At 44.3% G+C, this 27,328-nt stretch overlaps 1 protein-coding gene across 1 annotated transcript in view; it reads right to left on the reverse strand.

Moving 5' to 3' along the window:
* The window catches only part of KIF5C (kinesin family member 5C), a 171,130-nt gene that overhangs the window by 93,026 nt on the left and 50,776 nt on the right, over positions 1–27,328 (reverse strand). The window contains exons 2-4 of the mRNA XM_003359416.4: positions 19,873–19,963; positions 10,999–11,072; positions 3,381–3,485 (exon numbers count right to left, since the gene is read on the reverse strand). Of these exons, the coding sequence (XP_003359464.1) occupies positions 3,381–3,485; positions 10,999–11,072; positions 19,873–19,963 (270 nt within the window). The remainder of the gene's footprint in view (positions 1–3,380; positions 3,486–10,998; positions 11,073–19,872; positions 19,964–27,328) is intronic.

A 27,328-nucleotide genomic window follows, 5' to 3' on the forward strand; every position in this document is an offset into this window, starting at 1 on the left:
GTAGGGGGAAGTGAAGACCCCCTAACCCAGCACTAGCCCCGACCCAGCTCCGCCCTGATTATCTTTTGTGTGTGTCTGAGCCCAGAACCTCCTGATGTCCTCACTTCTCTGCGATCCAGGGTCCCGACTTCAAACCCTGGAATCTGAAGCTAAGCATTCTCTCCCTAACAACCTCTGCCTGCTTCCAACCTCTGAACATCTGTCAAATAGCTCTGTCACTGACCATCTCTGTTGCAGACACACCGACCTGATCTTTGAAAGCCGACCACTCTGGATACCTCTCCCTGTGACCAGAATCCTGGGGTCTGCTTGGCCTCTAACCTTTGACATCTGTAACCCGGACCTTCTGCAGCCCACTCAACCTTGGTTCCAATCTATCCTGTGTATTTCAGAATTGTCTGATTTTCACTAAGGCTTTTTTGTTATCTTTGAGGTCTTAAACAAGTGCCCTTATTTCCCTAGGTCACAGAGAAAATTATTTATACCTGAAGACCAGTCGTGACCTAGATATTAGCAAATCTGGCCATGAGAATCCTATTCACATTTTATAGAAGTGGAAAGAGATTTCTGATTTATTAATTTCTTTTTATGATAGCAGATAGTGGCTGCCTTTGGGGAGAGTTAATTTTGTTATTTTTGTCACTTCAAATACTTTGTAAGACCAGATGGAAGAAAGATAAATAAGTATTGTTTGGCAGTAAGAAAAGCATGTTCAGAAATAATGTTTAATATCTCTATGAGACTTACTTTAAGGAACAGATTTTCAATATTGCCTTAATCAAGCCTCTTTTTCTTGATTAAAACTGTCCTTACTCAGTTTAAAATAGGGAGTAGTCAAGAGCTAACCTGCCCACTTAAAACAATTATTATTTGTGAAATAAGGGAGCATGACTACAAATGCAAGACAGGAACCTGGACTATAAGATTCAGCCCTAGACCTGAGCGTTGTTCCTCCTCTCCCCCTTCATGCTGGGGCTGTTTTTATCTTAATAAGATTCTAATACAGGACCCTATTTTGAGGGCAATAATTGGTTTAACGTCTTACTCCAGGATTATCCCATAAGAACCCTCCAGTAGTTAAGGGATTTAAATGCAAACAGCCTTAAAGATGCACTAAGCGCCTAAATCTTGATCCCATCAAAGCAACAAGCCTCTGTATCCTCAGATATAAAGAATTCTAGCAAGGAGGAGAAGCTGGCTTTAGCCAACAAAGGGAGCTGCAGGGAAAAAGATCTGCTAGATGTAGTTTATAACTGGGCAAAGAGTTATTGCCTTGTTTTTATATAATTTGGGGAAGGTACCCACCAGAAGTAAGAAAAGGTGGAATACAATGTAATGGGGGTTGGTCAGATCAAGAGTCTAATCTCAACTCTGCCAAGGACCTGACTTGTCACTCAGGCCCTCTGGCTCTACAGCTTTGAACTTCAGCTTCCTCCTCTCAAAGTGATGAGCCCGTGCACTTGGGTCCCAGCCTTTGAGGATGATCAGCCTCAGGGTTCATCTGCCTAGCTCCAAGTCTTCTTAGAACTGCCCCTTTCACCTCCCCATCCTCCATCAACCCCGTCTCCAGTCACTTGTGGTGGGGACCCCACCAGCCAAGTGCATCCCGGACACAGCTAATCTGAGCTAGGGGGTCACCTACTAGAGGCTGGGCCAATGGGCCCTTCCCAGGAGAATTAGGAACTGGAACTAAGGGAATGTGGAGCAGGAGCTGCCATACTGCCCTCTTTCCCATACCCCCAAAAAAGAAAGATGGTCTGGAATAAGGGAAAGAAATAAAGCAGGAGGGCAAAAACACAGGAACTGTAAGGTATGGAGTTTCTTTTGGGGGTAGTGAAATGTTCTGGAATTAAATAGTGATCATGACTGTATAGTTTTGAAAAGATACTAAAACCCAATAAATTATACCCATCAAAAAAGGTTAATTATATGGTATGTGAACTATATCTCAATTTTTTTTTTTTTTTTTTTTTTTTGGTCTTTTCTAGGGCCGCTCCCACGGCATATGGAGGTTCCCAGGCTAGGGGTCTAATCAGAGCTGTTGCTGCCGGCCTACACCAGAGCCACAGCAACACGGGATCTGGGCCGCGTCTGTGACCTACACCACAGCTCACGGCAACACTGGATCCTTAGCCCACTGAGTAGGGCCAGGGATTGAACCCGCAACCTCATGGTTCCTAGTCGGATTCATTAACCACTGTGCCACGGCGGGAACGCCTCAATTTTTTTAAGTTAAAAAGAAAAAAAAGGAGTTCCCGTCGTGGCGCAGTGGTTAACGAATCCGACTAGGAACCATGAGGTTGCGGGTTCGGTCCTTGCCCTTGCTCAGTGGGTTAACGATCTGGCGTTGCTGTGAGCTGTGGTGTAGGTTGCAGACGCAGCTTGGATCCCGCGTTGCTGTGGCTCTGGCGTAGGCCGGTGGCTACAGCTCCGATTCAACCCCTAGCCTGGGAACCTCCATATGCCGCAGGAGCGGCCCAAAGAAATAGCAGCAGCAACAACAACAACAACAACAACAACAAAAGACAAAAAAAAAAAAAACCTAGGAAAAGCAGTGCCTAGATTTCTTGTTTCTCCACAACCCCCCACCCCCACACCTGCTATCAGATTCTGTCTCTTCCAACAACTTTCTCTATTTGCTTAAACAAGTGGCTTTCAGTCACCCACAAACAAAGGAACTCCAGTGAATATATCCCTGATACCAAGTGCTATCAATTAACAGCGCTAGTGAAAAGTAGAAATTTCGCTTTCCATTCAAATTTAAGCCAGAGCATAGCTTCTGGGTTTTTTTAAAAAACAAACAAAAACAAGGAGGAGAAGAATTCCCTTTCCCAGTGCTTCTCAGAGGGTGCTCTTCCAAACACCAGTCTATCATACTCTGAGGAGGAAAAGGATGTCCAGTCAAATAGTGGAAATGTGACAGATGACATGCCCCCACTGAAGAAGTGCATCACACAATTGCATATTTAGGCTTGCAGCAAATTTAACATTGTTCAGCATTTTCCAGGTTTATATGACCACAAAAGCCTTTTCCATGGTAGCACCACCTAGTAGTCATATGAGGGACTGCGTTCCATGGAACACACTTTGGGAAACGCTGTCTTCACCCAATCATGGACACAGGCCAGTCAAATCTACAGAAACCCACAGGGTAAAGGGTAGAATTCAGACAATTATTAAGATGATCCCATCCTAAAACGCCCTTTTACTGTATCACAAAATTTCCTCAGTACTGACCTTAAATAATAAACATGGCTCTGCTGACTACAGGAATGTCATTTAAAATACATAAAATCACCTTCCTTGTGCACATGAGAAGAGGAAAGCAAGCACAGCGAGGGACCCGGTTTCTTCTCTTGGGGTGGAATCAACAGCATTACCTTGATGTGGAACTCCAGATTTTCATCCATGGAATAGATATGGTCAAAGATGTCATGTGCGATCCTTGGAATGATGCCCATGAGCTGAGGGTCGTGGAGCTTCCCCTAGTAAGTGGAAAACACAAACACAGAAGCTAAAGAGTGCTGGGCACCCTGTGAGAGAGAGAGGGGCCCATACCTGGGTTCCTGAAATAGGACTCCATGCCAGAGGGGCACCCATGCAGGCACTCCTTGATCCCTTGCAGATCTACCCGATGTGCCAAATATCATCAGTTGAACTTTATAAACCAATTAAGACAATCAATTTATCAATTTCTATTTATGTGTGTATGTGGTCATGCCTGTGGCATGAGGAAGTTCCTGGGCTGTGGATCAAACCCACACCATAGCAGCGAACCACCACAGCAGCACCTGATCCTTAACCCACTGAGCCACCAGGGAACTCCTATCAATCTCTTTTTAAAATCTGTAATTAGAGATCCTGTTGTGGTTCAGAAGTTTAAGGACCCAGTGTTGTCTCTGTGAGGATGTGGGTTCGATTCCTGGCCTTTCTCAGTGGGTTAAGGATCCAGCATTGCTGTTAAGCTGCAGCATAGGTTGCAGATGTGGCTTGAATCCAGTATTGCTGTGGCTGTGGTGTAGGCCTCAGCTGCAGCTCCAATTCAACCCTTGGCCCAGGAACTTTTATATGCTACAGGCATGGCCATAAAAAGAAAAAAAATCTATAATTCCCAGCCTGAATTGTTCCAAATAATTTCTGACTGTTTCTAATATGTAAACCTGCTTATAAAATAGCAGGTCAGGTAAAACAAATGTTTATTTTATTCTGACTATCACTAAATCCATTTTCAACATCCAAAATTTTTTGCCTCACAAAACTTTCAAAAAGATGTACCCTAGGACCTGAAAGCAATTCCTAGAGAAGCGTTCTAGAAACGCTTAAAGCAACAGGCTTAGCACAGACCTAGGTGTACAATGGCAGAGAGCCTTCTTTACGCCACACTCAAAGGAACACTTAAAATTGTACGTTAAACAACCTGTCAGTGTGCAAACTCAGAGTTTGCACAGCTAAAGTGACTGCCAGCCACTGTATTCCTAGAGAATGACTCTGCCTTTCGGAAGTTCTAAAATTCTAAGAAGAAATGGAATTAGGAGAAAAGCATAAAACCCAGTTTGTTCTCTAGTTTTCCCGAGATGCCCAACAGTCTTACAATTTCAGCTCATATACCCTTGTTCCAAATCTGCCCAATACCTGTAGAATCTGCTTTGTTTCCCCCAATCGAGCCCTCTTTTTTCTTTCAGGAGTACACTACTTAGTGTCTCTCTGACAGGGTGGCTTTCTAGCCAACATCTGAGTTCTCAAAAGCAAGAAGTCACATGAGCCCTGGCACTGACTCCAGACCCCAAAGCACTTTACATTATGAATCCTCCTTCACCCACCTGCTTCCTGACCTTCCACACTGTGCAAAGCAGGAGAAAGGCTGAATTCAGACACATCTGTCCTCCGGCAAAGCTCTCTTACTGGGAAAACAGGTACTCTCCCGGCATGCTTCATCTGCTAAGAATCCTAAATCACATAATGTGTTTCTGTTGTTTTTTAGTTTCTGTACACTCTCTAAGGACAGGATGGCCAGTGCATATGTATTTCTTCCTACTGCTTATGACACTTGGCATGGTATCTATTGCATAGAATTATTACAGAATTTAAGTTAAATAGTATATATAATGTGTTTAGTGACAATCAATGTTAGCTTTATTATTTAGCTCTTAATTAAGCAGTGGTGGTATATTTGACCTGAAGAGTCTGAAAACACATTTCTACCCCAGATTTTTTTTTTTCTTATGAAAACAAAACCAAGTAACTGAGCCTTCACTTCTCATTGGCCATCATAAACATGGAACAAATCAAATATTGGGTCCCACAGGCTCTAGATGGTGGAAATTGCTGGCAGAAATGGTACAGTGAAAACACAAATCTCTGTCCTGTCAAATGTCATGACACCACTGAGCCGACCTGACTCAGAGTCCAAAGAATGCTCCCCCCACCCAGCTCCTTCATAATTCATCGTAATCCCTCAGCTTCTCCTCAGTGGCCCACAGCCAAGGAAAGATGACTGATAATCCAAAAATCATTTATAATTGACTCAAAGCTGTTTCCCTAGATGCTTTCCCTTTCAACAGATTCATCTCCCATTGATTCCTGGCTCACACAAGTATTGACACCCTTTGTCTGCCTTGGTCAGGGAAAGAACCAAGGCAGAACCAGGATGAGTCTGGACACTCCCTGTCTTGTTTCCCTGAAGACCCCACCCAAAAAATCATGTGATGAGGAGCACACATTCCCTGGAAAAGGCATAATAATTCCCCACCCCATAGTGAGGGTGACACCCAAATCTACCGCAGGTTTAAGGGCTGGGATGCTTGCTCTAGCTCAGAAACCCGAGAGTGGTGAGGGCCTCAGAGGCCGCCGAAACAATCATGTGTGTGCACATGCGTGCGCGCGTGTGTGTGCATGTTTGTGTGTGCGTGTGGTGTTGATTTGTGCAGTGTTCATAAATATGTATGTGAATGTGGGGTATGATGGATGTGCATGCAGTATGTGTGGGAGGGTGTGCTATGGATATGTGTCACGTGGGTAGGTGTTCAGTGTTGGTTTCTGAAGTGCTAGTGTGTGTGGTGTGTGTGTGTGGTGTGGCTGTGCATGTGCAGTGTGTGTATTTGTGGTAAGGGTGGTATATTCAGTGTGTGGGTGAGAGCGGTGTGTGGATATGTGTGTTGTGGGGGATGGATGTGTGTGGTATCTGTGGTGTAGAGGTCTTTGGTATGTGGGAGACAGAGAGGTGTTCCATAAAGGTCTTCACTGCTTTTGTGTTGATCGCTTTGCAAATGAAATACACATGTTCGCACACACAATCAACGGTCAGCTCAGGCAATAAAGGGTGGTAAAGAAACAAAGAGCTATAGAAACTCAGGGAACAGAAAAGGGCTTTCGCACCAGCTGGGGTGACAAGGGACGGCTTCCTTAAGAGACACCACATCTTGAGGGACAAGTAAGATTAAGGATGGACAAAGAGGACATGGGCAGAGGAGCCGAGGTGGCTGTGCTAGAACAAAGCTAGGAGCTGGGAGAATATGTCCCTTCAGAGAACAAAGGCAAGTTTCGTTGGCTGCAGGATCAGAGATGGACTTGAGCAGCAAAGGAATGTAAGGCTGCCTCATCGTGTCTCTCTCAGAGAGGAAAAAGAAGACACATTTTAATACTCGCATCCCGTATAATCCTCTTCAAAACCTTTTCCCACTTCGGAAGGCAGCCTCTTGGAGCATGTGTGAAGCAGAAACCAGACCCAGGCCATTGGCCATGGAACAAGACTCGCTTTGTTCCAGCCCCAGTGGCCTCCTCAACCTCCCAAGCAGGACAGAGTTTCCTGAAACACTTGAGATGGGAGGGCAGGGGGGCCCGTCAGCACCCAGGGGCACCAATGCCCTCAGACAGGCTCATTAAAAATCACTTGGCAGCGCCTGGGTGGCACAGCAGCCTGCACCCTCCAGGGCTTCCAGGTGGCCCTTTGGGCAGAAGGAAAAACACAGCATGTCTCCAGCATCTAAGTCAGTGTACAGGGGATGACGGCCAAGCGGGTCCCAGGGCCAAGAGGAGTCCTTCCCAGCGCCACATGCAGGACAAAGGCCTGGCCCTCATCCCTGTGCAACCAGCACCCAGTAGCCCCAGGCATGCAAGGCCACGGGAGCTGGGCCCAGCATGGAGCTTAGCACCAGCACTGCCAAGGGGTTCATATTTGCGCTGAAAATCTGCCTTAAATGCACCATCCTCAGAAGCTAATCTTTTCAATTTTATATAGGCTTATCTGTTTGTTCCCCTCAATAGAAGGTAATGGAATCACCACTGGATGTCAGACCAAAACGGGAGGATTAAAATGAAAAACAGCTTTTAAATGTGACAGCTCTGCCCATTCAGGGAGCTGACACCCCCTTCCGAAAGCCTTTAAAAGATCACAATGTGTAATGCCAAATATATAAATCCTCCTTTCAGATGGTGAGAGTCCTGCAGGGTTTTGTTTTTTTAATTTAATTGCATTCCAGGGTCCTGGATTTCCTGGTCTCCTACAGTCTCTAGACCTCAGCTTGGTGCTCATTCTTTCCTCTCTTTTCCTCTAAAATATCCCCTACCTACAGTCACCCTCAGAAAGAGCCAGATGAAGTTGGGGAGGGGGAGAAGGTACCAGGAAAGGATCCCACCACCCACTCCTTCCTCCCGTGGGCTTAAGGGTGTGATCCGCCAAAGTTACAATAAAGAAAAGCAACTCCTTACTATAAGCCTTTTAAAACTGACAAGAATGGGAGTTCCCGTCGTGGCGCAGTGGTTAACGAATCCGACTAGGAACCATGAGGTTGCGGGTTCGATCCCTGGCCTCGCTCAGTGGGTTAACGATCCGGCGTTGCCGTGAGCTGTGGTGTAGGTTGCAGACGTGGCTCGGATCCCGCGTTGCTGTGGCTCTGGCGTAGGCTGGTGGCTACAGCTCCGATTCAACCCCTAGCCTGGGAACCTCCATATGCCGCGGGAGCAGCCCAAGAAATGGCAAAAAGACAAAAAAATAAAATAAAATAAAATAAAACTGACAAGAACGGAAAGGTGACAGAATGTGGGCAAGTGTGAGAGTGGCCGGCACCAAATCCCATTCCCTTAGGTCTCCGTGAGTCCCTCTGGCCCCACAGAGAGGCTCACATTTAATAAGATAACTCCAATTTTGGTTTGAAAGAGCAGGCATACTTTGCCATCCCCTCACACTAGCTTCCCTGACACACACACAAACACACACACACACCCCAAACGAGGACTGTACTCTGGGCACAGGTCTCTCCTTTGATGGTTTACCAAGTAAATTTCTGACATTTAGCAAATACCTTCTATTTCCCAAAGATGAATTACTCCAAGAGCTTAAAAGGTCACTCTTGTAAGCATTCTGTAAGATTTAGAGGGCTTCTAAATATTGCATTTTGGGGTATTGTGTATTATTTGGTAATTTTCAAAAAAACTAGAGAATGAGTCCCTCATAAGAAGCCATCTCTTAATCTCTCTCTCAAGAGTTCCCTAGTGGTTCAGCAAGTTAAGGATCTGGCATTGTCACTGCTGTGGCACGGGTTCGATTCCTGGCCCTAGAACTTCTGTGTGCTACAGCACAGCCAAAAAAAACAAATCTCTTTCTCCCTTTATTTCTCATGCCTTATGACCTCCAAAGGAGTCTGTCCATGGCTACTGAAGTGGACAGAACTTAAGAAATGTACCCCTGTAGCTTTTCTAGCACCTAGAAGGTTGAGGGTCTGGGGCCCAGCAGGAAAGGCAGGCAAGGGGCCAGGCTGGATCCAGGGGACACCCATGCCCGCACATCACTTCCAAGAAGCATGGCAGAAGAGGGGGAGGTGGAGAGAGATGAGGCTCAGGGGTCAGGGAACAGTCCTGCTCCATTAAGAAGAGGGGCAAATAAATCTTGTGCTTCTTTGGATCCATGCAGTCTCTAAACTACTTGGTCTCCAGCGAAAGGGGGGAAATTGAGTCAACACAACAGGAATGAGAGCCCCCAGGGTCAAACCCCACCCTTGAAATTGATGGGAGCAGAACATCAGAGCCTGAGGAGTTTAGCCTCGTGCCTTTGAAATCTCTTCTTCAGTAGGAATGATTCATAAGCTAAACCGATTCTGCACCAGCCGTCTCAGTGACATTCCCAAGAGGGGACCATAAATGAGAAACTTCAGCTGGAAGGATTAAGGATTCACCTACCCTGTTCAATTTCCCAAACTTCCTCTGTGCAATTTCTCATAATAACCACTCTTCGCCTCCCCTCACCTGTCAGATGGGCCCAGCCTTTAGAATTATCCAGCCTAACGTCCATCTAGGAGTTGAAACCAGAGTAAAAAGCAGGCAAAGAAGAGGTAAAGGGGGCCAATTTTCTCTGCAGGCATGCCTTGTCTGGAGCCACAGAGCTTCAAGGCCAACAATTTGAGCTGGGGTCACACCCTCAGGTGCACAGAGGGGCCAGATATGTAAGTTTCCAAGGAAGGACAGTGAACATTTGCTCATGATGTGCGTGGAAGGGAGTAGGGCCCCACAATGGAGGGCCTGGCCCCACACTTGTGGGTCGGCCAGGGCCACTACGAGCCTATTATTTTCACTGCTATCTTATTAAAGCCCTCCTAATGAGAGCCACTGCCCCACACACCAGCAATGTAAATAAAAAGGTGAATAAGGCAATTAAGACCCCCTGCTCCAGGGAAGCTTCCACTTTTTATCATTATGAAATTTCACCCAGAGTTTCTAGATCTTCAGAATTTTCAACCAAAGTTGGAAACAGAATTGTTTGAAATCATCCCGTTTCAAACACTGCCTGCAATTTAAAAAACAAACAAAAAGAAACCACTGTGCAGGTCAAACAAAAATATGTCTATGGGTTGAATTTGATCCACAAGCCAATTTCTTTCAACCTCTGACTTACCGTTTTTTATTTCTTCAGAAGAAACTCATTTCCCCAGAGGCTCTTCTTAGAGTAAATGATTTTTTTTCTTTTTTCTTATTATGGCTGCTCCTGCAGCATATGGAAGTTCCCAGACCAGGGACTGAATTGGACCTTCAGCTGCAGGCCTATACCACAGCCATGGCAACACCAGATCCAAGCCATATCTGCAACCTACATCACAGCTTGCAGGACACCTGATCCTTAACCCACTGAGTGAGGCCAGGGATCGAACCCACATCCTCACAGAGACAATGTCAGGTCCTTAACCAGAGAGATGACGGGAACTCCGGAGTAAATGATTTTCACAACAAACTTTCTCAGCAGGATTGGGGCTGCATTCCATAAGGATACTCACACCACTGTTTAGCTTATTGTTGATTTTTTTTTTTTTTTTTTTTAACTTTTAGGGCCACACCCACAGCATACAGAAGTTCCCAGGCTAGGGGTCGAATCAGAGCCACAGGCAGCACCAGATTAGAGCTGCATCTGCAACCCACACCATAGCTCACAGCAACGCCGAATCCCTGACCAACTGATCAAGGCCAGGGATCAAACCCACATCCTCATGGACACTAGTCAGATTCGTTTCCCCTGCACCACATCAGGAACTCCCTGATGATTATTTTAAATAGAATTTATTACTATTATTTTGACAGGGCTATCAAGAAAAGATTTTGTAAATTTTTTTTAACAAAAGCCTTTTTTTAAAATATTGAATTCCAGAGTTTCCTCGTGGCTCAGCAGGTTAAGGATCTGGCATTGTCACTGCTATGGCTCTGGTTACTGCTGTGGCACAGGTTCAATCTCTGGCCCAGGCATTTCCACATGCTACAGGTGAGGCCAAAAATAACCAACTAACTAACTAACTAACTAAATAAATAAATAGTAAAATACTGAACGCCTGATATTTTCTTTCTCACCACTATTTTTAAAACTCCTCAAAGACAATAAATTGTGACACAAACATAACCATGCCCTTCACCATCTCAATTATCAGTTAAAAAAAGCCACAGGCCCCTCCGATTTTTCTGGAAGCACTACTTCTGTTCAGTCATCTCAGAGACCAGCACCACAGCGCGCTGCAATCTTACCTCCATGGTGTGTGTTTTTCCTGATGAAGTCTGTCCATATGCAAAAATTGTCCCATTATAACCTTCAAGGACATCTGCAAGCAAGAAAAAAAATTTGAAATTAACTCATGGCTTTGATTGTATGCCAGTGCTGGTTGCCTATTTTAAAATTACATTTTCCAAATGGGCCCATCTCATTTTTCACACAAATGATGTATTTCAACTCCATTTGCATTTTAAGTAGAATTGTGAGATAAAAGCAGAAATAAAGGCCTCCACTGCTTCACAAATAAAAAGAAATGGACTCACATGCCTACAGAATATATTAATGAAGAAAGAGGCAGACATACTTCCTCCTAGTAACGTCGAAATCAAGACAGATACGAGCAGGGCATTTTCTTTTTAGCAGAAGGATGTTTGCGTTTTCCTCTCTACGTTGATCTCTTGAGATCAGTCAAGAGGGTAAAAAAACATTGGTGTGACTGTGCCCTGGGTCTCTGGAGAAAGCAGAGTAGAATTTCTCTCCTGAGGATCTGATTTGGGTCAGTTTAAACCCTGGCCTCATCGGGCTGCTTGGGGAGGGTTCTTGAGAGAAGGCCACACCAGAGCACCTTCTGAACAGAGCTAGTGCAGAGCTGGTAAGGGGACCAGGGTCCCCCTCTGTAAATTGAGAGACATGGTGACAATCCAATCAGCCCAGAAACCAAATGGGCCCCAACTCAAAAATTTTTTTTTTTCTTTTTTTTTGCTATTTCTTTGGGCCGCTCCCGCGGCATATGGATGTTCCCAGGCTGGGGGTCAAATCGGAGCTGTAGCCACCGGCCTACGCCAGAGCCACAGCAACGCGGGATCCGAGCCGCGTCTGCAACCTACACCACAGCTCATGGCAACGCCGGATCATTGACCCACTGAGCAAGGGCAGGGACCGAACCCGCAACCTCATGGTTCCTAGTCGGATTCGTTAACCACTGCGCCACGAAGGGAACTCCCCCAACTCAAATTTAATGCCTCTGTGGCCAGCAAGAGGACCCGGCCATGAGCTCAGGAATTTCTCTTAATTACACAATGAGCACACTGTGCCAGCCCCCAACACTGCGGGCCACCTCCCTCTCACACAGGGATGGGGTGGAGGTGGGGTGGGCAGGGGCATGCAGACAGACGGTCCGACAGATGAGGCTGTAATGCGCTGAAGATTATCTGTGGGAATTCTTTTAATCGCAGGGGTGATTAAAATATATTCGGCACTCATTTCCCTCTACCCTCCTTCAGCCACATATAAATCTCACAAGAGGAATAATGATCCTTCATGTCCTGGACCACCATCCCTCCGTAAAGAAGTCCTCCTCATCCCTAAAAGCAGGGCAGGTCCACTCCAGGTCATGAACCAAAAAAACCAAGCCAGGCAACCAGCTCCATTTATTTCGGGCCCTGATTAGGTTTGCTGGTTTGCTTTTTTGGTCCCTCTGAATTTTATGATGCCAGTTAGTTTTTGTTGTTTGTTTTTTGGTTTTTCTTGTCTTTCTAGGACCACACCCAGGGCACATGGAGGTTCCCAGGCTAGGGGTCCAATCAGAGCTGTAGCTGCCGGCCTATACCAGAGCCACGGCAATGACAGATCCTTAACCCACTGAACAAAGCCAGGGATTGAACCTGCATCCTCATGGATGCTAGTCAGGTTGGTTAACCCCTGAGCCACAATGGGAACTCCCAGTTTTTGTTGTTTTGTTGGGTCTTCTAAAAAAAATCTATATAACATTTTACTGATCTGAGGTTATAGAGTGTGAACAGGGATCAGAAAAGAAAGCAGGGTTTTCCCTCAGGAGGCCAGAAAAGGGAAAACTAAGTGGCAGGCAGGATATTTTTTTTTAAATCCTAGCAGCCCTCAACAGTTTGCCTCAAGCTATATTGAGAAAGAGAAAATGTTCGCACGTATCTGACTTCTGGTAATGGTTTCCCTGGTAACGGAGGAAGCAAAAACTTGATGACTACAGTGTAAGGGTTGGAGTTCAAGCTTTAGCTTTCTCGAAAATGCCAACCTGCTCAGAGAAAGGCCTCCTCTGGTATAAAAACGTCAGCCAGAGTGGAGAGAGAGCTTCCACACAACCACGAATGCGACAGGCTTTCCAGAACCCAAAGAATAATGTCTCCACCTTTTGGTTGTTGTTGTCAAATTCTATATTCATGGCACAAACTCCAGACAATGGGAATGCTGGTCACAATCACAACACTAAAGCTTCTATATACTAGAAATTGAACACACACTCCCACACTGAAAGGGCTTCCTCAGCTTAAGCTTCTGTGGAGGAAGCAGAGCTCAGGTATGAGGACAAGAGGAAGGGAGCCAAGGCCAAGGATCCCTCTGGTCCCCATCACGGCCGATGATCACCCAGCAAATCCACCTGCACGGAGGTGGCTCTAAGCAACCTGCCCGACCCTGAAGAAACCTCAGCTCAGAGCCAAGACCTATGGACAAGAAAGCCCAGCACATGCTTCTTTCTCTGTCAGGAAGCAATGGGGCCAGGGCATCTGAATGGGGCCCCACAGATGCCCCCAGGCTCATTCCACCTACTATATCCGCCCTCATGGGAGTGAATGCACAATCCTAACTCCTATGGGTTGATGCTCAGCAAACTCCTGCAGGTTAAGGACTGGGATACACACAGGAAAACAAGAGCTCAGGGACAGCACCATTTGCTCAAAGGCAGGGAGCCGAGGTGCACGAGAGACTCTACTTGCAGAAACCCAGGTTGTTTGTGGCCACTATTTCAACACTGCACACAAGTACTTTTTTTTTGTTTTGTTTTAAGTAAAAGAGAACACAAAAGCCCATTAGAACAAATTCCACTTGACCTTTAAAGTGTTCACAATTGTGTGACAATTAATTTGCTGTTGGAGAATCTATCCCTGGTGTTCCAGGGTGAACAGGGCTGATGTCATCCTCTATCAACCCGATTCTGAGTCAGAAGGTAATTTAAAAAGAAAACAAAAAGCTCTTAGAACCCAAGGTTCTCTACTTTCTTCTAAACTCCAGGCTTTGGGGGGTTGGTTTGTTGTTGAGTGAAGAGGAGAAGCCAGAAAGGGGATGCAGGACAAAAGAGCATCTGAGGCTGGACCGCTGAGACAACAGGAGGTAGAGGACACCCACCAAGGATAGAAAGGTGAGGGAACAGGTCTGTGCTCTACACCACTGAGCCACACAACCACCCCACCCGCCTCTCCAGAAACAGTCCGCAGAAAGGCACTTTCATGGCCTTGAATGACAGGTCCTAGGCCCGAGGAAAGCATTTGTTTCACTCCGCCATAACAGAACAACTGTTTCTAAACACCAGCCTTGGAGCCAGGAACCAGCCCAGCTGGACAGAACCTTTCTTTGTGATGGGGTATGGCGTGATGTGACTTCAGCTCATACCACCCAGCCAGCAGCGCCCCACAAACACAGCACACATCTGTCTAGCAGCCAAGCAAACCCAAAAGAGAGGATGGATACATTTCACCTCCTCTTGCAAACTAGGGAGGCAGGCTTTCCATCCTAGTGGAGGATGTCCAAGTCCTGTTGAAGCAGAAGAGTTAGTTCCATCGTCAGGTAAGAATCTGGGGAAGACAAATAACAAGTGCTGGAGGGGCTGTGGAGAAAAGGGAACCCTCCTGCACTGCTGGTGGGAATGTAAACTGGTACAGCCACTATGGAGAACAGTTTGGAGATACCTTAGAAATCTATACATAGAACTTCCATATGACCCTGCAATCCCACTCTTGGGCATCTATCCGGACAAAGCTCTACTTAAAAGAGACACATGCACCCGCATGTTCATTGCAGCACTATTCACAATAGCCAGGACATGGAAACAACCCAATGTCCATCAACAGATGATTGGATTCGCAAGAGGTGGTATATATACACAATGGAATACTACTCAGCCATAAAAAAGAATGACATAATGCCATTTGCAGCAACATGGATGGAGCTAGAGACTCTCATACTGAGTGAAATGAGCCAGAAAGACAAAGACAAATACCATATGATATCACTTATAACTGGAATCTAATATCCAGCACAAATGAACATCTCCTCAGAAAAGAAAAGAAAATCATGGACTTGGAGAAGAGACTTGTGGCTGCCTGATGGGAGGGGGAGGGAGTGGGAGGGATCGGGAGCTTGGGCTTATCACACACAACTTAGAATAGATTTACAAGGAGATCCTGCTGAATAGCATTGAGAACTTTGTCTAGATACTCATGTTGCAACAGAAGAAAGGGTGGGGGAAAAAATGTAACTGTAATGTATACATGTAAGGATAACCTGACCCCCTTGCTGTACAGTGGGAAAATAAAAAAATTATAAAAAAAAAAAAAGAATCTGGGGAAGATGTAATCATACCTATATACCAGTGTGCCTGAGAAGGCTGCTGTGGCCTCCTATCAACTCTCCAGGTGACATGGTGGCCTGATAATGGCATCAGAGTCTCGAGCAATAGTGGCTGACAGCTCACTCCTGGCTTGGACTCCTAAGGCTGTCACAAGCTGGCCACACCACTCAGGCAGGTCATGCCAGAAAATGAAGAGGCAGCCTTGCTGAACACTGGTGACAACCAGGATGCTGGGCCCAACCAGAGTGAAGGGCAGCTGCTGCGCCCAGACAAGGGCATGCTACATCCTCAGAATGGAAGCATGTCTCATTTCTGGTGGACAACCAGGGTCACCCTGTGGTTCTGGAACCCAGTCTCTGTTCTCTCCCTTCTCCTCCACCCCCACTCCTATCCCTGTCTTTGCAATGCTTGGTTAATAGTCTGTACAGCCTGATAGAAAAGGAAAAACCCATTCAACAGTTATCAAATGCTCATTACGGGCCCACCAGAAAAGTGGGGGCAGGTACAGAAACATTTAAGTAAGTCACACAAACCTAGCTTAAAGGCCCAACCTCACCACTCCCTAAATGACCTGGCCAAGTTATTTCACCTCAATTATCTCTATAGTTCAATGAGAATAATAATGTTCACACCTCATAAAACTATAAAGATTTAAAATGCAGTAACACAGGTAAAATGAATAGAGGGTGCCTGATGGATAACAGTAGCTTAATAAATATTTTTCTTCTTAAGAATCACATGTAAGAGTTCCCATTATGGAGCAGTGGAAACGAATCCGACTAGTAACCACGAGGTTGCAGCTTCGATCCCTGGCCTTGCTCAGTGGGTTAAGGATCTGGCATTGTTGTGAACTGTGGTGTAGGCTGCAGACTCAGCTCAGACCCTGTGTGCTGAGGCTGTGGCATAGCTGGCAGCTGTAGCTTCAATTTGACCCCTAGCCTGGGAAACCCCATATGCCACAAGTGCAGCCCTAAAAAACAACAACAACAACAACAACAAAGAAGAGTCATATGTAATATAACAATAAAATAGATCGGGAGTTCCCATTGTCACCTAGTGGCAACAAATCAGACTAGTATCCATGAAGATGTGGGTTTGATCCCTAGCTTCACTCAGTGGTTAAGGATCTGGCATTGCCATGAGCTGTGGTGCAGGTCGCAGATGCGGCTCAAACACCGAGTTGCTGTGGCTGTGGTGTAGGCCAGCAGCTGCAGTTCCAATTCGACCTCCAGCCTGAGAACTTCCATATGCCACAGATACGGCCATAAAAAAGGAAAAAAAAAAAATAGATCTGATAATATCCTAAGCTTAAAAACTCTTCAATGGGTCCTCACTGCCTACAGGCCCATTAATTTCTACCAAACTTTGATCCAGCCTAACTTTTTAGGTCTCATCAACATGCACCCTGTACCACTCTAAGCTGCCCATATAGTGTAAGTCTTTATGCTTTTGCTTTTGCCATTCCTCTGCTTGTACAGTCCTACATATTCTACAGTCCTCAGAGCCCAACTTTTCCAAGAAGCCTTCCTTAATTTCCGATCTTCTTCCTCACCTACCAAAATCAACAGTATTAAGTGACTTTCTTCTGTGCTCCTATAGCATTTTGCACACACCCATCTTAAAGCACATAATCCCCACATGTATGATAACTATGCATGCATCTGTCTCTTTTCCTATACTCAAAGGCTCTTGCAGAGTCTTGCGTATCTTGGTGGCTCCAGTCCCTAACAGTATTTACCATGCGGTAAATACCTAATATACTTGCATAAAAATATGAACGAAGAAACAATCAAGTGAATGAAGTTTAAAGAAATTAGAACTGGGAAGTAAAAAACCGTCTTCTCTAGCACCTGATGGTCTACATCCAGTTAATAGTGAAGGCAAATGGCAGGAGTGGCTTCTGCAGGCAGAGACAGAGTCACTCCTGCTTCAGCAACAGCAAACTTAATCATGGTGTCTAATTCCTAGGGTGTCCACAAGAACCTTCCTATTACCACACTGGTAGTCACAAACTTTATATCCTCTTCTAGGAGAAATGGGGGAGACTCTGCAAACTCTTTCAGGTAGCATTTTGAAAAACACACCAGACACAGATGAGAGCATGGAAGATGCCACGGCTCTACAACTAAATGTTTGAAATATTTTTTTAAACTCAGGGAAGTTAAAGGTAATGCAAAGAAAGACTGAGAGAGAATAAAGCTGTCCAGTTAAAAGGAGTCTTCCTGATCTCAAAAACATAAAGGGTTTAGAGAGACTTGAAAGGAAAGTTCACCGATTCACCGAATCACCATGAATCGCGGAGACAGCAGGGACCTTCAGAAGCCACTTGATTCAATTCTTGGCCTCCAGGAAAAGACCCCCACTGCACCACCCTCTGTTCCTGATTTAAATGGGGCTCGTCATGGCCAGAGACACCTCAGCTGTTCCTGGTAATCTAGTCCAAGCAGTTCTTTCTTATATCCCTACATTCTACCTTGCTGGTGCAGAAATACACAGCCACTTCCCCTCACACAAGCCTCAGTGGATGCTAAAAAAGAAGTTAGCTGTATAGCAGAAGCTGACAGAACATTATAAATCAACTATAATTTAATTACAATAATTTTTTTAAAGTTAAATCAGTCTTCATCATGCCCCTAATAATTTCCTTTCAAGGGGGAATAAGATATTCTTTGTTGCTACAAAATGAGTTTATTTATGTTATATTTATGATGTCTGTTTACCATATCATGTCAGAGCCTAATTTTACTCCAAATAGTTTTCTTGTGGCTCACTATATATTTGGGCCTCAAGTTATCCACAGTTAGGATGTCCACAAAAACCCCAGAGACTGCCCATTTCTGACATTTCATATTATAGAAAAAAATCTAAACACTGAAAGGGATCCAAACTTAGGCAGTAAATAAAGACTTAAAGATTATTATTACTGTTTGTTAATCACAGGATTTTTTTTTTTAAATGGAGTGTATCCATTTCTAATTACAATGTCGACTTAGAGAGGACGGGTATGTATTTAAATTGCCCTCAAGCTTAGCACAGCACATGGTAAATACTATTTGATTCTGATAATGAAGGAGGAGAGAAGAAAGAAATTCTGGCTCATATGTGATCAATCTTACTTCAATAAAAATATGAAAGGGCCTGATAAAAGAGGGGCAGGAGGGCTGACTAGGAGCAAACTAGAACTATATACTCCAGAAAGCAACAGAAAATATGTTTAGATAGAAAGAGAAGAAAAAGAGCAGAGGTAGAAAGTAGACAAAAATTACCACAAGATACAGACCCATATTATTAATTCAAAAAGACCTCATATTCAGGCTTTTTTTTTTTTTCTCTTCGGTTTTCTATAATAATCTTACTGTGAAGACCTTCACATTTAATTGATGTCTGCAATACGAATGCAAATAACCATACACCTCAGCAAGAAACATGAGATGCTGACGGGCTGCTCCCACGCAGGTGTCCAGGGTCAGAATTAATCTAACAGATGTACCCAGGGCTGATTTTCATGCATTTCAAATAGTTAGTCAGCTGAGCTTCTAAAAACAGGCATATCTAATATGACAAGTTGTGTGTGGGGGGGGGGTTGCTTTTACTTTTCACTCTTTGAAAATCTAGAGCCACCTATAAAGGTGACAGCATCAAGACATTTGAAAGCACAACTGCTGCAACATTCAAATCTGAAGGCAAGGATTTGATGATGAAAAGCAAAGGAGCAGGAGATGCCCCTAGGCTCTGTCCAGATGGCCAGCTCCCCAAAGGCAAGCTCCATCCTGCCCCTGATTTGAAAGGGCAAGGTAGAGCAACATGTAAATTGCTTCATCCCCCTGCTGTTATTCTAACACAAATCCTTCAGGGCCAAGGCCAGTCCCAGAGAAAAGGGCTGATCTCTAAGACACAAATTTTGGCTTCAGGCTACCTAGGTGGAAGAACAAATGTCAGGATCTGGGTGGGATGATTGAAAGTGGGTTAGAGGAAAGCATAATTAAAGAATGCTAAGGAGCAAGAACAACTCAACAACCAGCAAGGTAATGTGATTTTCGGATGGTGGAGAAAATTCCTTGCTGCCAAGAATTTTCCACATTTAAGTCTTCTTTATGAAGAGACAGATGCATTAAAAAAAAAAAAAAAATATATATATATATATATATATATATATACACACAACTGGAGCATCAGAATATATTTTTTCCTCCTGAGGAGATACTGTACTTTCAGTAGTATTTTAAAACCATTACAGAAATAGTGTAACTATAGCTTACCTTGCTTTCAAGCTTCTAGGTGACAGAATACCTCTGCCCAAAAGGTAGCAAAAGAAATAAAGAAATCTCTTGGAAAGGAGGTATTGAGGGGTTAAAGAACTTGCATGACACCAGAGCAAATCAGGGCCAGTGCTCAGCTATAATTCACTGTTTCCAATTAGCAGGCCTCTGCTTACGGTCAAGGTACATTGATTCCTAGGCTGCAAATATCACTTAATGTTTTCAATTACTCTGAAAGGCCCAGGAGGAAATAAAGAAATAGCACTTACCTTTGACAATTTGCTTTGCACATGCATTGTAAACCTGCTCTTGGGTCGTGCTGGGAGGCAGCACTCTGTCGAAGACATACGGCTTTCCTTGCTAAAAAAGGAAGACAAAAGAAAAAGGCAGAAAAACCACATTAGACATTTAGGAACGAAAAGCACTAATATTAGTAGTGAGACCATAAGCACTCAATCATCAACCCTACTCTTGAAGGCAGTTCCTTGCCAAACCTAGGGAAATTTTATAGCGTGAACCACACCTACATTGTGTGTGTGTGTTGTTTGCTGAGAATCTGAAAAGAGAAATTTTTAAAAACATGGCTTTCTTTTTTAGACTTGGAGCACTTTTTCTGATGAAAGGTAGATTGACACTCTACTCATTTAAACAAATATTTACCTATGAGAGCTTCTGAGCTGGGCCCAGACTAGATGCTAACACATCAGGAACTGGTCCTGCCTTGGCAGTTGCTTTTGTGGCTCAGCGGTAACGAACCTGAATGGTATCCATGAGGATGTGGGTTCAATCCCTGTCCTCACTCACTGGATCGGGGATTTGGTGTCACTGTGAGCGGTGGTGTGGGTTGCAGATATAGCTTGGATCCCACGTTGCTGTGGTTGTGGCAACCTAGTCAACCTCTAGCCTGGGGACCTCCAGATGCCTTGGGTGCAGCCTTAAAAACAAACAAACAAACAAATAACAAAAAAGAAATCAGTCCTGCCTGGAGAGCATTCGTTCAGGTATGACAAACAGCTAGTAAGAAAGAAAGCAAACACACAGGACAATGCAACAGGACTGGGTATAAAATAATGGGACAGAGGAGAGAGGACTAGAGAAGATCTCCAGGAAGAAGTACTAGTTAAGTGGTTCTTTAACGGATCAAAAAGGTTGAGGCATGGGAACAACCATGGAAGAACATTCCAGGTGAAGGGTAGAGCAGACAGGAAGGGGCCTGGGGTGCTCAGGGAACTAAAGGGTGTACAAGGGGACATAAGAAAATAAATGGGGGAGTTCCCATTGTGGCTCAGTGGTAAACAAACCCAACTAGCATCCAAGAGGATGCAGGTTCAATCCCTGGCCTCATTCAGTGGGTTAAGGATCTGGCATTGCTGGGATGTAGGTCACAGACGTGCTTTGGATCCCAAATTGCTGTGGCTGTGGTATATGCCAGCGGCTTCAGCTCTATTGGACCCCTAGCCTGGGAACCTCCATATGCAGCGGGTATGGCCCTAAAAAGACAAAAAAAAAAAAAAAGAAAGAAAGAAAGTAAGAAAGAAAGAAAGAAAGAGGGCGCCAGTTCATACAGAACAAGAACTGCAGGACATGCTTGGATTTTATTCAATGGGAAGATACCACGATCAGATTTCAGAAGCTGCTCTTAATAGCCAGGTATTATTACTCTGGGTCCCAAATTATACCAGTGTTTTCTTCAGATGAATAAGTGATTCCTTAACTTGGTGGAGGCTTTGAAGAAAGTGGGGGGGCTCTATCTAGTTAATCAAGCACTGTCCCCAGGCGTAGGCTCTCAGGGTTTGGTCTGATGCTGGGCCATGTGCAATTTGAGGGAAGAAGTTCTGCTGTGGTGCCGCATGAGTCCTGACCCAACCACCACCACCACCACTCAGAGGTGCTTCCATGTCAGGCACGTTACAGAGCACTGGGGAGGGGGTGGGAAGGACAGACACAGCCTCCTCCCTGGGAGAGCCTCTCCCCCCAAAATCATAGCACCTTTTCTCTACCAGTACCACCCGGGCAAGGGGTGGCCCTCACCGTGCCCCTTTCCACTGTCAGAGGCACCCAGGCAGCCCTTTACTTTCATTTCCAAGCACAGAAGCAAGGGCGGGAGAAGAGAAGGGAGGAAAGAAGAGAGCCCAGAGCCTCCTTCCTGCACCTCCTACATGAGGCTCTGGACACCAGGAACCAGTCAAGGACAGTCTGACACCTTGCAAAGATAAGCGCTCCTGGGGGATCCAAGCACCAGGCTTGCTACATCCTATAACCTTCACGCAAAGGAAGAACTCAGCCGCCAGCCTGGCTTAACATTTCCCTCATTTACAATGGTGGTAAAGCCACACGTGGGTAAGGCCCTAGGCCTTTGGTTGTGGTTGAGCTTTAGCCTTTGAGAACAAGATTAAGCCAACCAGGTAAAGGAGCTACTTCCAGCGTGGTCTTAGGAAAAAGTGGAGAATTTTGAGGTAGCGTCAAATTTTGTTTTTATGCGAAGCAGCAGAACCAGTCATTCTTTTAAAATTATGGAAAGGGACTATTTCTTGATATTTTGTTCCTAGCAAATCTCACTCAGTCAGTGAACCAAGTATTTTGCTGAATAACCACGAGAATATTCCTTACCACAATCTATTGCCAACAATCAGCCCACCACATTCTCATTAGCCTTATCTATTTGTAAAATTCAACAAATAGTCAGTAAGGTAAAAGATTAGGATACACATTTATAGCATTTGCCTAAGTGTTATCCACTGAACATTCTAGAAAGGAAATGGAGCTTTGCTTGATTTAAAGCAAATCCATTATTTCTCCAAACTTGGTAAGAATGACAAAAATAAACCTTGTTTACATCATGACCCTGCTTTAGATTTGACAAAAAAATGCACTTAACACAGCAGGGAAAATAACTTATTAAATTATGGTATATGGTAGAAAAACAGGACTTCCCAATTTTTCCCTTTAATTTAAAATGTTTGTTGGAGTGTATTATGCTTTCACTTAGACTAGAAAACAAGAAATCCACTCATTTAAATAATATCCATTTATCAAGTGACAAATGCATAATACAACAATTTTCCATAAGCTGAAGTTAACTCCCAAATAGAAACTGTGTTTGAGATGGGATAATCATTTGTTATGAGACTTATCTTGTCAGGATTAGAACATAAATAGTTAAAAACATAAGCATTTTAATGTGTCTTTTCATGCACTGAGTTGGTCATAGGCTTTTATTTTAGATGAACCTCAAAATCCTGCAATTAGAATTTAGAGTTAGAATGCAGTCACTGATTATTTTCAAAGAACTGACTTGTGTCAAAGCTGTGCCAGCCACATAGCTTTATACAACTGCCATTAAGCAACAACAACAAACTAATCTCTCTGCTGTTTGGTAATGGTATGAAAAATCTCAAAACCCCTGGCAGAGACTTGAGCAGAAACCCCCCAGGAGACAAGGGTCTCCCTGTTTCTGATCCCACCCTGGCTGAGAGCCTTTGTGGACAGGAGTTGCGCCCAGCTTGTTCTAGTTGTCAGCACAATAAACACATGGTCCTCTGACACCTCTTTGGCTACTCTGCATCCTTTGCTGACTTTCTTTCAGACTTCTAAATGACAGGGTTTCCTGGACCCTGATGTCAGCCTCCTCTCTGTCCACATTCTTTTTTTTGGGGGGGGGGTCACACCCGCAGCATATGGAGATTCCCAGGCTAAGCGTCGAATCAGAGCTACAACTGCTGGCCTACACCACAGCCATAACAATGTAGGATCCGGGCCGTGTCTGCAACCTACACCACAGCTCACAGCAACGCCAGATCCTTAAACCACTGAGCAAAGCCAGGGATCAAACCCGCGTCCTCACAGATACTAGTCGTGTTTGTTAACCACTAAACCACGATGGGAACGCCTCTGTCTAATTCTTGACTTTCACATATTTCAGATGAACACGTCAAACTTCAAATCTCATCTAAGCTCCAGATTCACATACTCAATCACCTGCTGAACATTTCCACTTTGATGTCCATTAGCCATCTCAAACTTAACTCACCAAAAAAACCATCAAGCCTTCTACATCTGAGTAAGAATCACACCATCATTCGGTATGTCTCAGAGACTCCATATTCAAAATATATCCCAAATACCATCACCATCTATACCACGCAACCTCAGTCCAAGCCACCATTGCTTCTTATCTAGACAAGAGCTATAGCCTCCTAACTGGTCTCCTTGCCTCCATTCTTGCTCCTGACAATCCAATTTCCACTTAGCAGTCAGAGAGAGCTTTCTAGAACTATAAATCAAAGGATATCATCTCCGTTAAAAACCTCCAGTGGCTCCTATTATACTTGTACTAGACCCTCTTCAACCTCAGCTCCCTGCATCCTGCTCCATCTTACTACAGTGTAGCCTACTGGACTTCCTTCAGTACCATGCTTATTCCTCAGCTCAGAGCCTTTGCCCTTAGCTCTTTTTTCTTCTTAGAATTCCCTAGATCTTCACTTGGCTGTCTCTTTACCACCCTCCAGATATCAACTCTAATTTCTCCTCCTTCGAAGCTTCCATGACCCTAACTAAAGCAGCCCCACCCCACCACCTTGGTATCACTTTCTAGTGCATTATCCTATTCTGTTTGCACCATAGCAATTACTATGTGACCCGTTTTCAACCAATCAAGTAGACTACAGTTAAAACATCCAACCAACCAAGACAGAAGCCGTATAAATGCAAGACCTAATTATATGTAATGCAAACCCACTGCAATTTATGAAAGGAATCTGGATGGGACACACACCCCACATACATTATATGTGTAAATGAAGTAACCCAGCTTGGCCATAAAAAGCAGAGCAGTGCTAATTGCACTGGAGCAATGTAGCTAAATAATTTACCAAGATCACATACCAAAAAATAACAGCAGATGGTCCCTACATTTTTATAGTTAAAATTAAAAAGAAAAAATCAAACCACCAGAATTCCTATCAAGTTGTTGAGAGCAAAGTGTCTGTGAACCATATGGCCTGACTATTAATACATTTGACCTGTTACCCAACAACTGTTCCCCAACCTGGAAGGAATATTACTCCAGGAGACAGAGGAAAGCAAAAGACCCATTTAAAGATTTGGAAAATGGGCACCAGGAGGGATGTTAAGGAAAATGAAATTAATTATCCCCAAAAAGAGATAAGCAAGGGGTAATATAACAATCTCTGAGAACAACCAAGGGTTGTGACCAAAGGGGCCAGTGATTTAAATGAACTTTCTTCTATCTTTAGAAAGAAAAAGAAAAAAAAAAAAAAAAAAAAAAAAAAGGAAGAAAGGAAGGGAGGGAGGAAGGAAGGAAGAAAGAAAGAAAGAAAAAGAAAAGGATTTATATTTCCCCAGCAAGATTTAAACTCCCTCTATGGAATTATCTTCAGACACTGAGAGGCATTAGGAGGAGGAATTGATTACTGAGAATAATCACTCACTCTCTGTCCCAGGTGTTCATGTGACTTCATTCCTGAAAGTTGAAAGTACAGAAGAGGACAAGTTCTGCTTCTGCTACCACCTTCTCACTGCAGTCCATCAACACCATCACCACCTACTAAGGTCCAAATCCTTCTATATTTTATCTCATTTAATGCTCACAATAACTCCATAAGGTAGGTAGGTATTACCCATTTCACAAACCAAAAAACGAAGGCCCCAACACATCATCAGCTCTATCACTTTGGGGAAATCACTTTAATTTCAAGTGTTCTTCATTTACGCCAGGCCCTTTTCTTAAGGAGCCAGTGATTTATTGGAGAAGTAGGAGACTCACAAACAGCAGACGCTGGGACTAACATGTAAGTTTGAAGCGAAGCGATTAACGAGGCAACAGAGAACAGAGATCCAAGACAGTGTTAACCCTGAAGCTGGAACTGACAGGAAACACTGAGGGAAGAAGGGCTTATGATCAAGGAAGGGCAAGACTGGCAAGAAACATGGTGGGCATGCACATGGTGAGGCTTCCTTGAAAAAGAAGGAATTAAAAACAAGCAAAGGAGGAGTTCCCATTGCGGTTCAGTGGTAAGGAAGCCGACTGGTAACAGTGAGGATGCAGGTTCAATCCCTGGCCCTACAAAGTGGGTTAAGGATCTGGTGTTGCCATGAGCGGTGGTGTAGCTCACAGACGTGGCTCAGATCTGGCATTGCTGTGGCTGTGGCATAAGCCAGTGACTACAGCTCCAATCTGACCCCTAGCCTGGGAAACTCCATATGCTGCAGGTGTGGCCCTTAAACAAAAAAGAAAGAAAGAGAGAGACGGAGGGAGGGAGGGAGGAAGGAAGGAAGGGAAAGAAAGAGAAAGAAAAGAAAAGAAGAAACAGGCAAAGGCCAATTGAGGAAAAGACAGGCATAAGACTTGCTAGGGAAAGATGGAGTTCTTAGGAAAAATTCTAGAAATGTTCAGAGCCAAAAGCTCCTTCAAGGTCATTCAAACCCAACACAATGTTTTACAAATAAACAAACTTGAGATGGGGAGAGGGTGGTAACTTGCAGAAAGTCACCCAGACAGTCAGGTAGGTAGCAGAAGATCTGTGCCTAGAACCCAGACCTCTTTGGCTCCCTGGCTTGTATTCTAAAAGTTCTGGCTCTATTTTTTTTTAATTATTTATTTATTTATTTTTTTTATTTAGTGGACACACCTGCGGCAACTGAAAGTTCTCAGGCCAGGGACTAAATCCGAGCTGCAGCTGCACCAGATTCTAAACCCACTGCACTGGGCCAGGGATCAAACCCACATCTCTACAGTGACCTGAGCCACTGCAGTTGGATTCTTAACCCACTGTGCCACAGCAGGAACTCCTAAAATTTCTGGCTTTAGAATCCACTGTTCTCTCTGAGCACCAAGGAGACAGCATGAGCCTCTGGTACTTCCTCCCTACCCCCCGCCCCTGATTTTCCTCCCAATCAATTCTAAATTATTTCCAAATACACAATTAATTAGTTCAATGCAAAAGGAGTCCTTGCTATGTGAGGTAGAGCAGTATAGCAGGAGAATTAGACTTGTGGCATTTCGGAGTTAATGCGAACTTGAGAGTCAGCTGTCCACCTGCCACTCAATGAACACCTCTCATTTCCACAGCCCTGAGAACTAGCTCAAAACTCATCTAGCTCGAATTGTTAAAAAGTTGTGTCCTTGTATTGATATAACATCTGCCTCCCTGAAGCATCAGACATGGCACTGTTCTCTGGAACAAGACAGACCAAGGCGAGGGAGGCCTCCCTACATCTCACAGCAGCCCTGTTCACATCGGGAGCTAAGTGTTTCAATATCCCAATCTCTTGTCGCTGACAGAGAAAAGAGAAAGACAGATGTGCTTCCTCCCTACAAGGTGTATGGCTCAGTCTTGACTTGAAGGACTCCAAAGATGTCTAAGATTAAGGCATCAGTAAAACACTGTATTAGTTTGTACAAGAATAAATTACTTAAGATAAATTTATATCCTCAAGGACTTTGCTAACAATCTGAAAGAATGTTTCCAGAACAGTAACTAAAAAGCAGGAAGTCCTTGGGTTAATGTTGATACTCATTTTTTATCAACACAAATATTCTGCCAGAAGTTTTGTTTTATGTTGTTTATTGAAATACAATTCATATCCCATGAAATTCACCCCTTTAATAAAAGGATACGATTCAGTGGTTGTCAGAACATTCACAAGGTTATACAACCACCACCACTGTCTAACTCTAGAGTATTTTCACCCCCCTCCCAAAAA

This window comes from Sus scrofa, chromosome 15 (assembly GCF_000003025.6).
Source record: "Sus scrofa isolate TJ Tabasco breed Duroc chromosome 15, Sscrofa11.1, whole genome shotgun sequence".
Taxonomy (NCBI): domain Eukaryota; kingdom Metazoa; phylum Chordata; class Mammalia; order Artiodactyla; family Suidae; genus Sus; species Sus scrofa.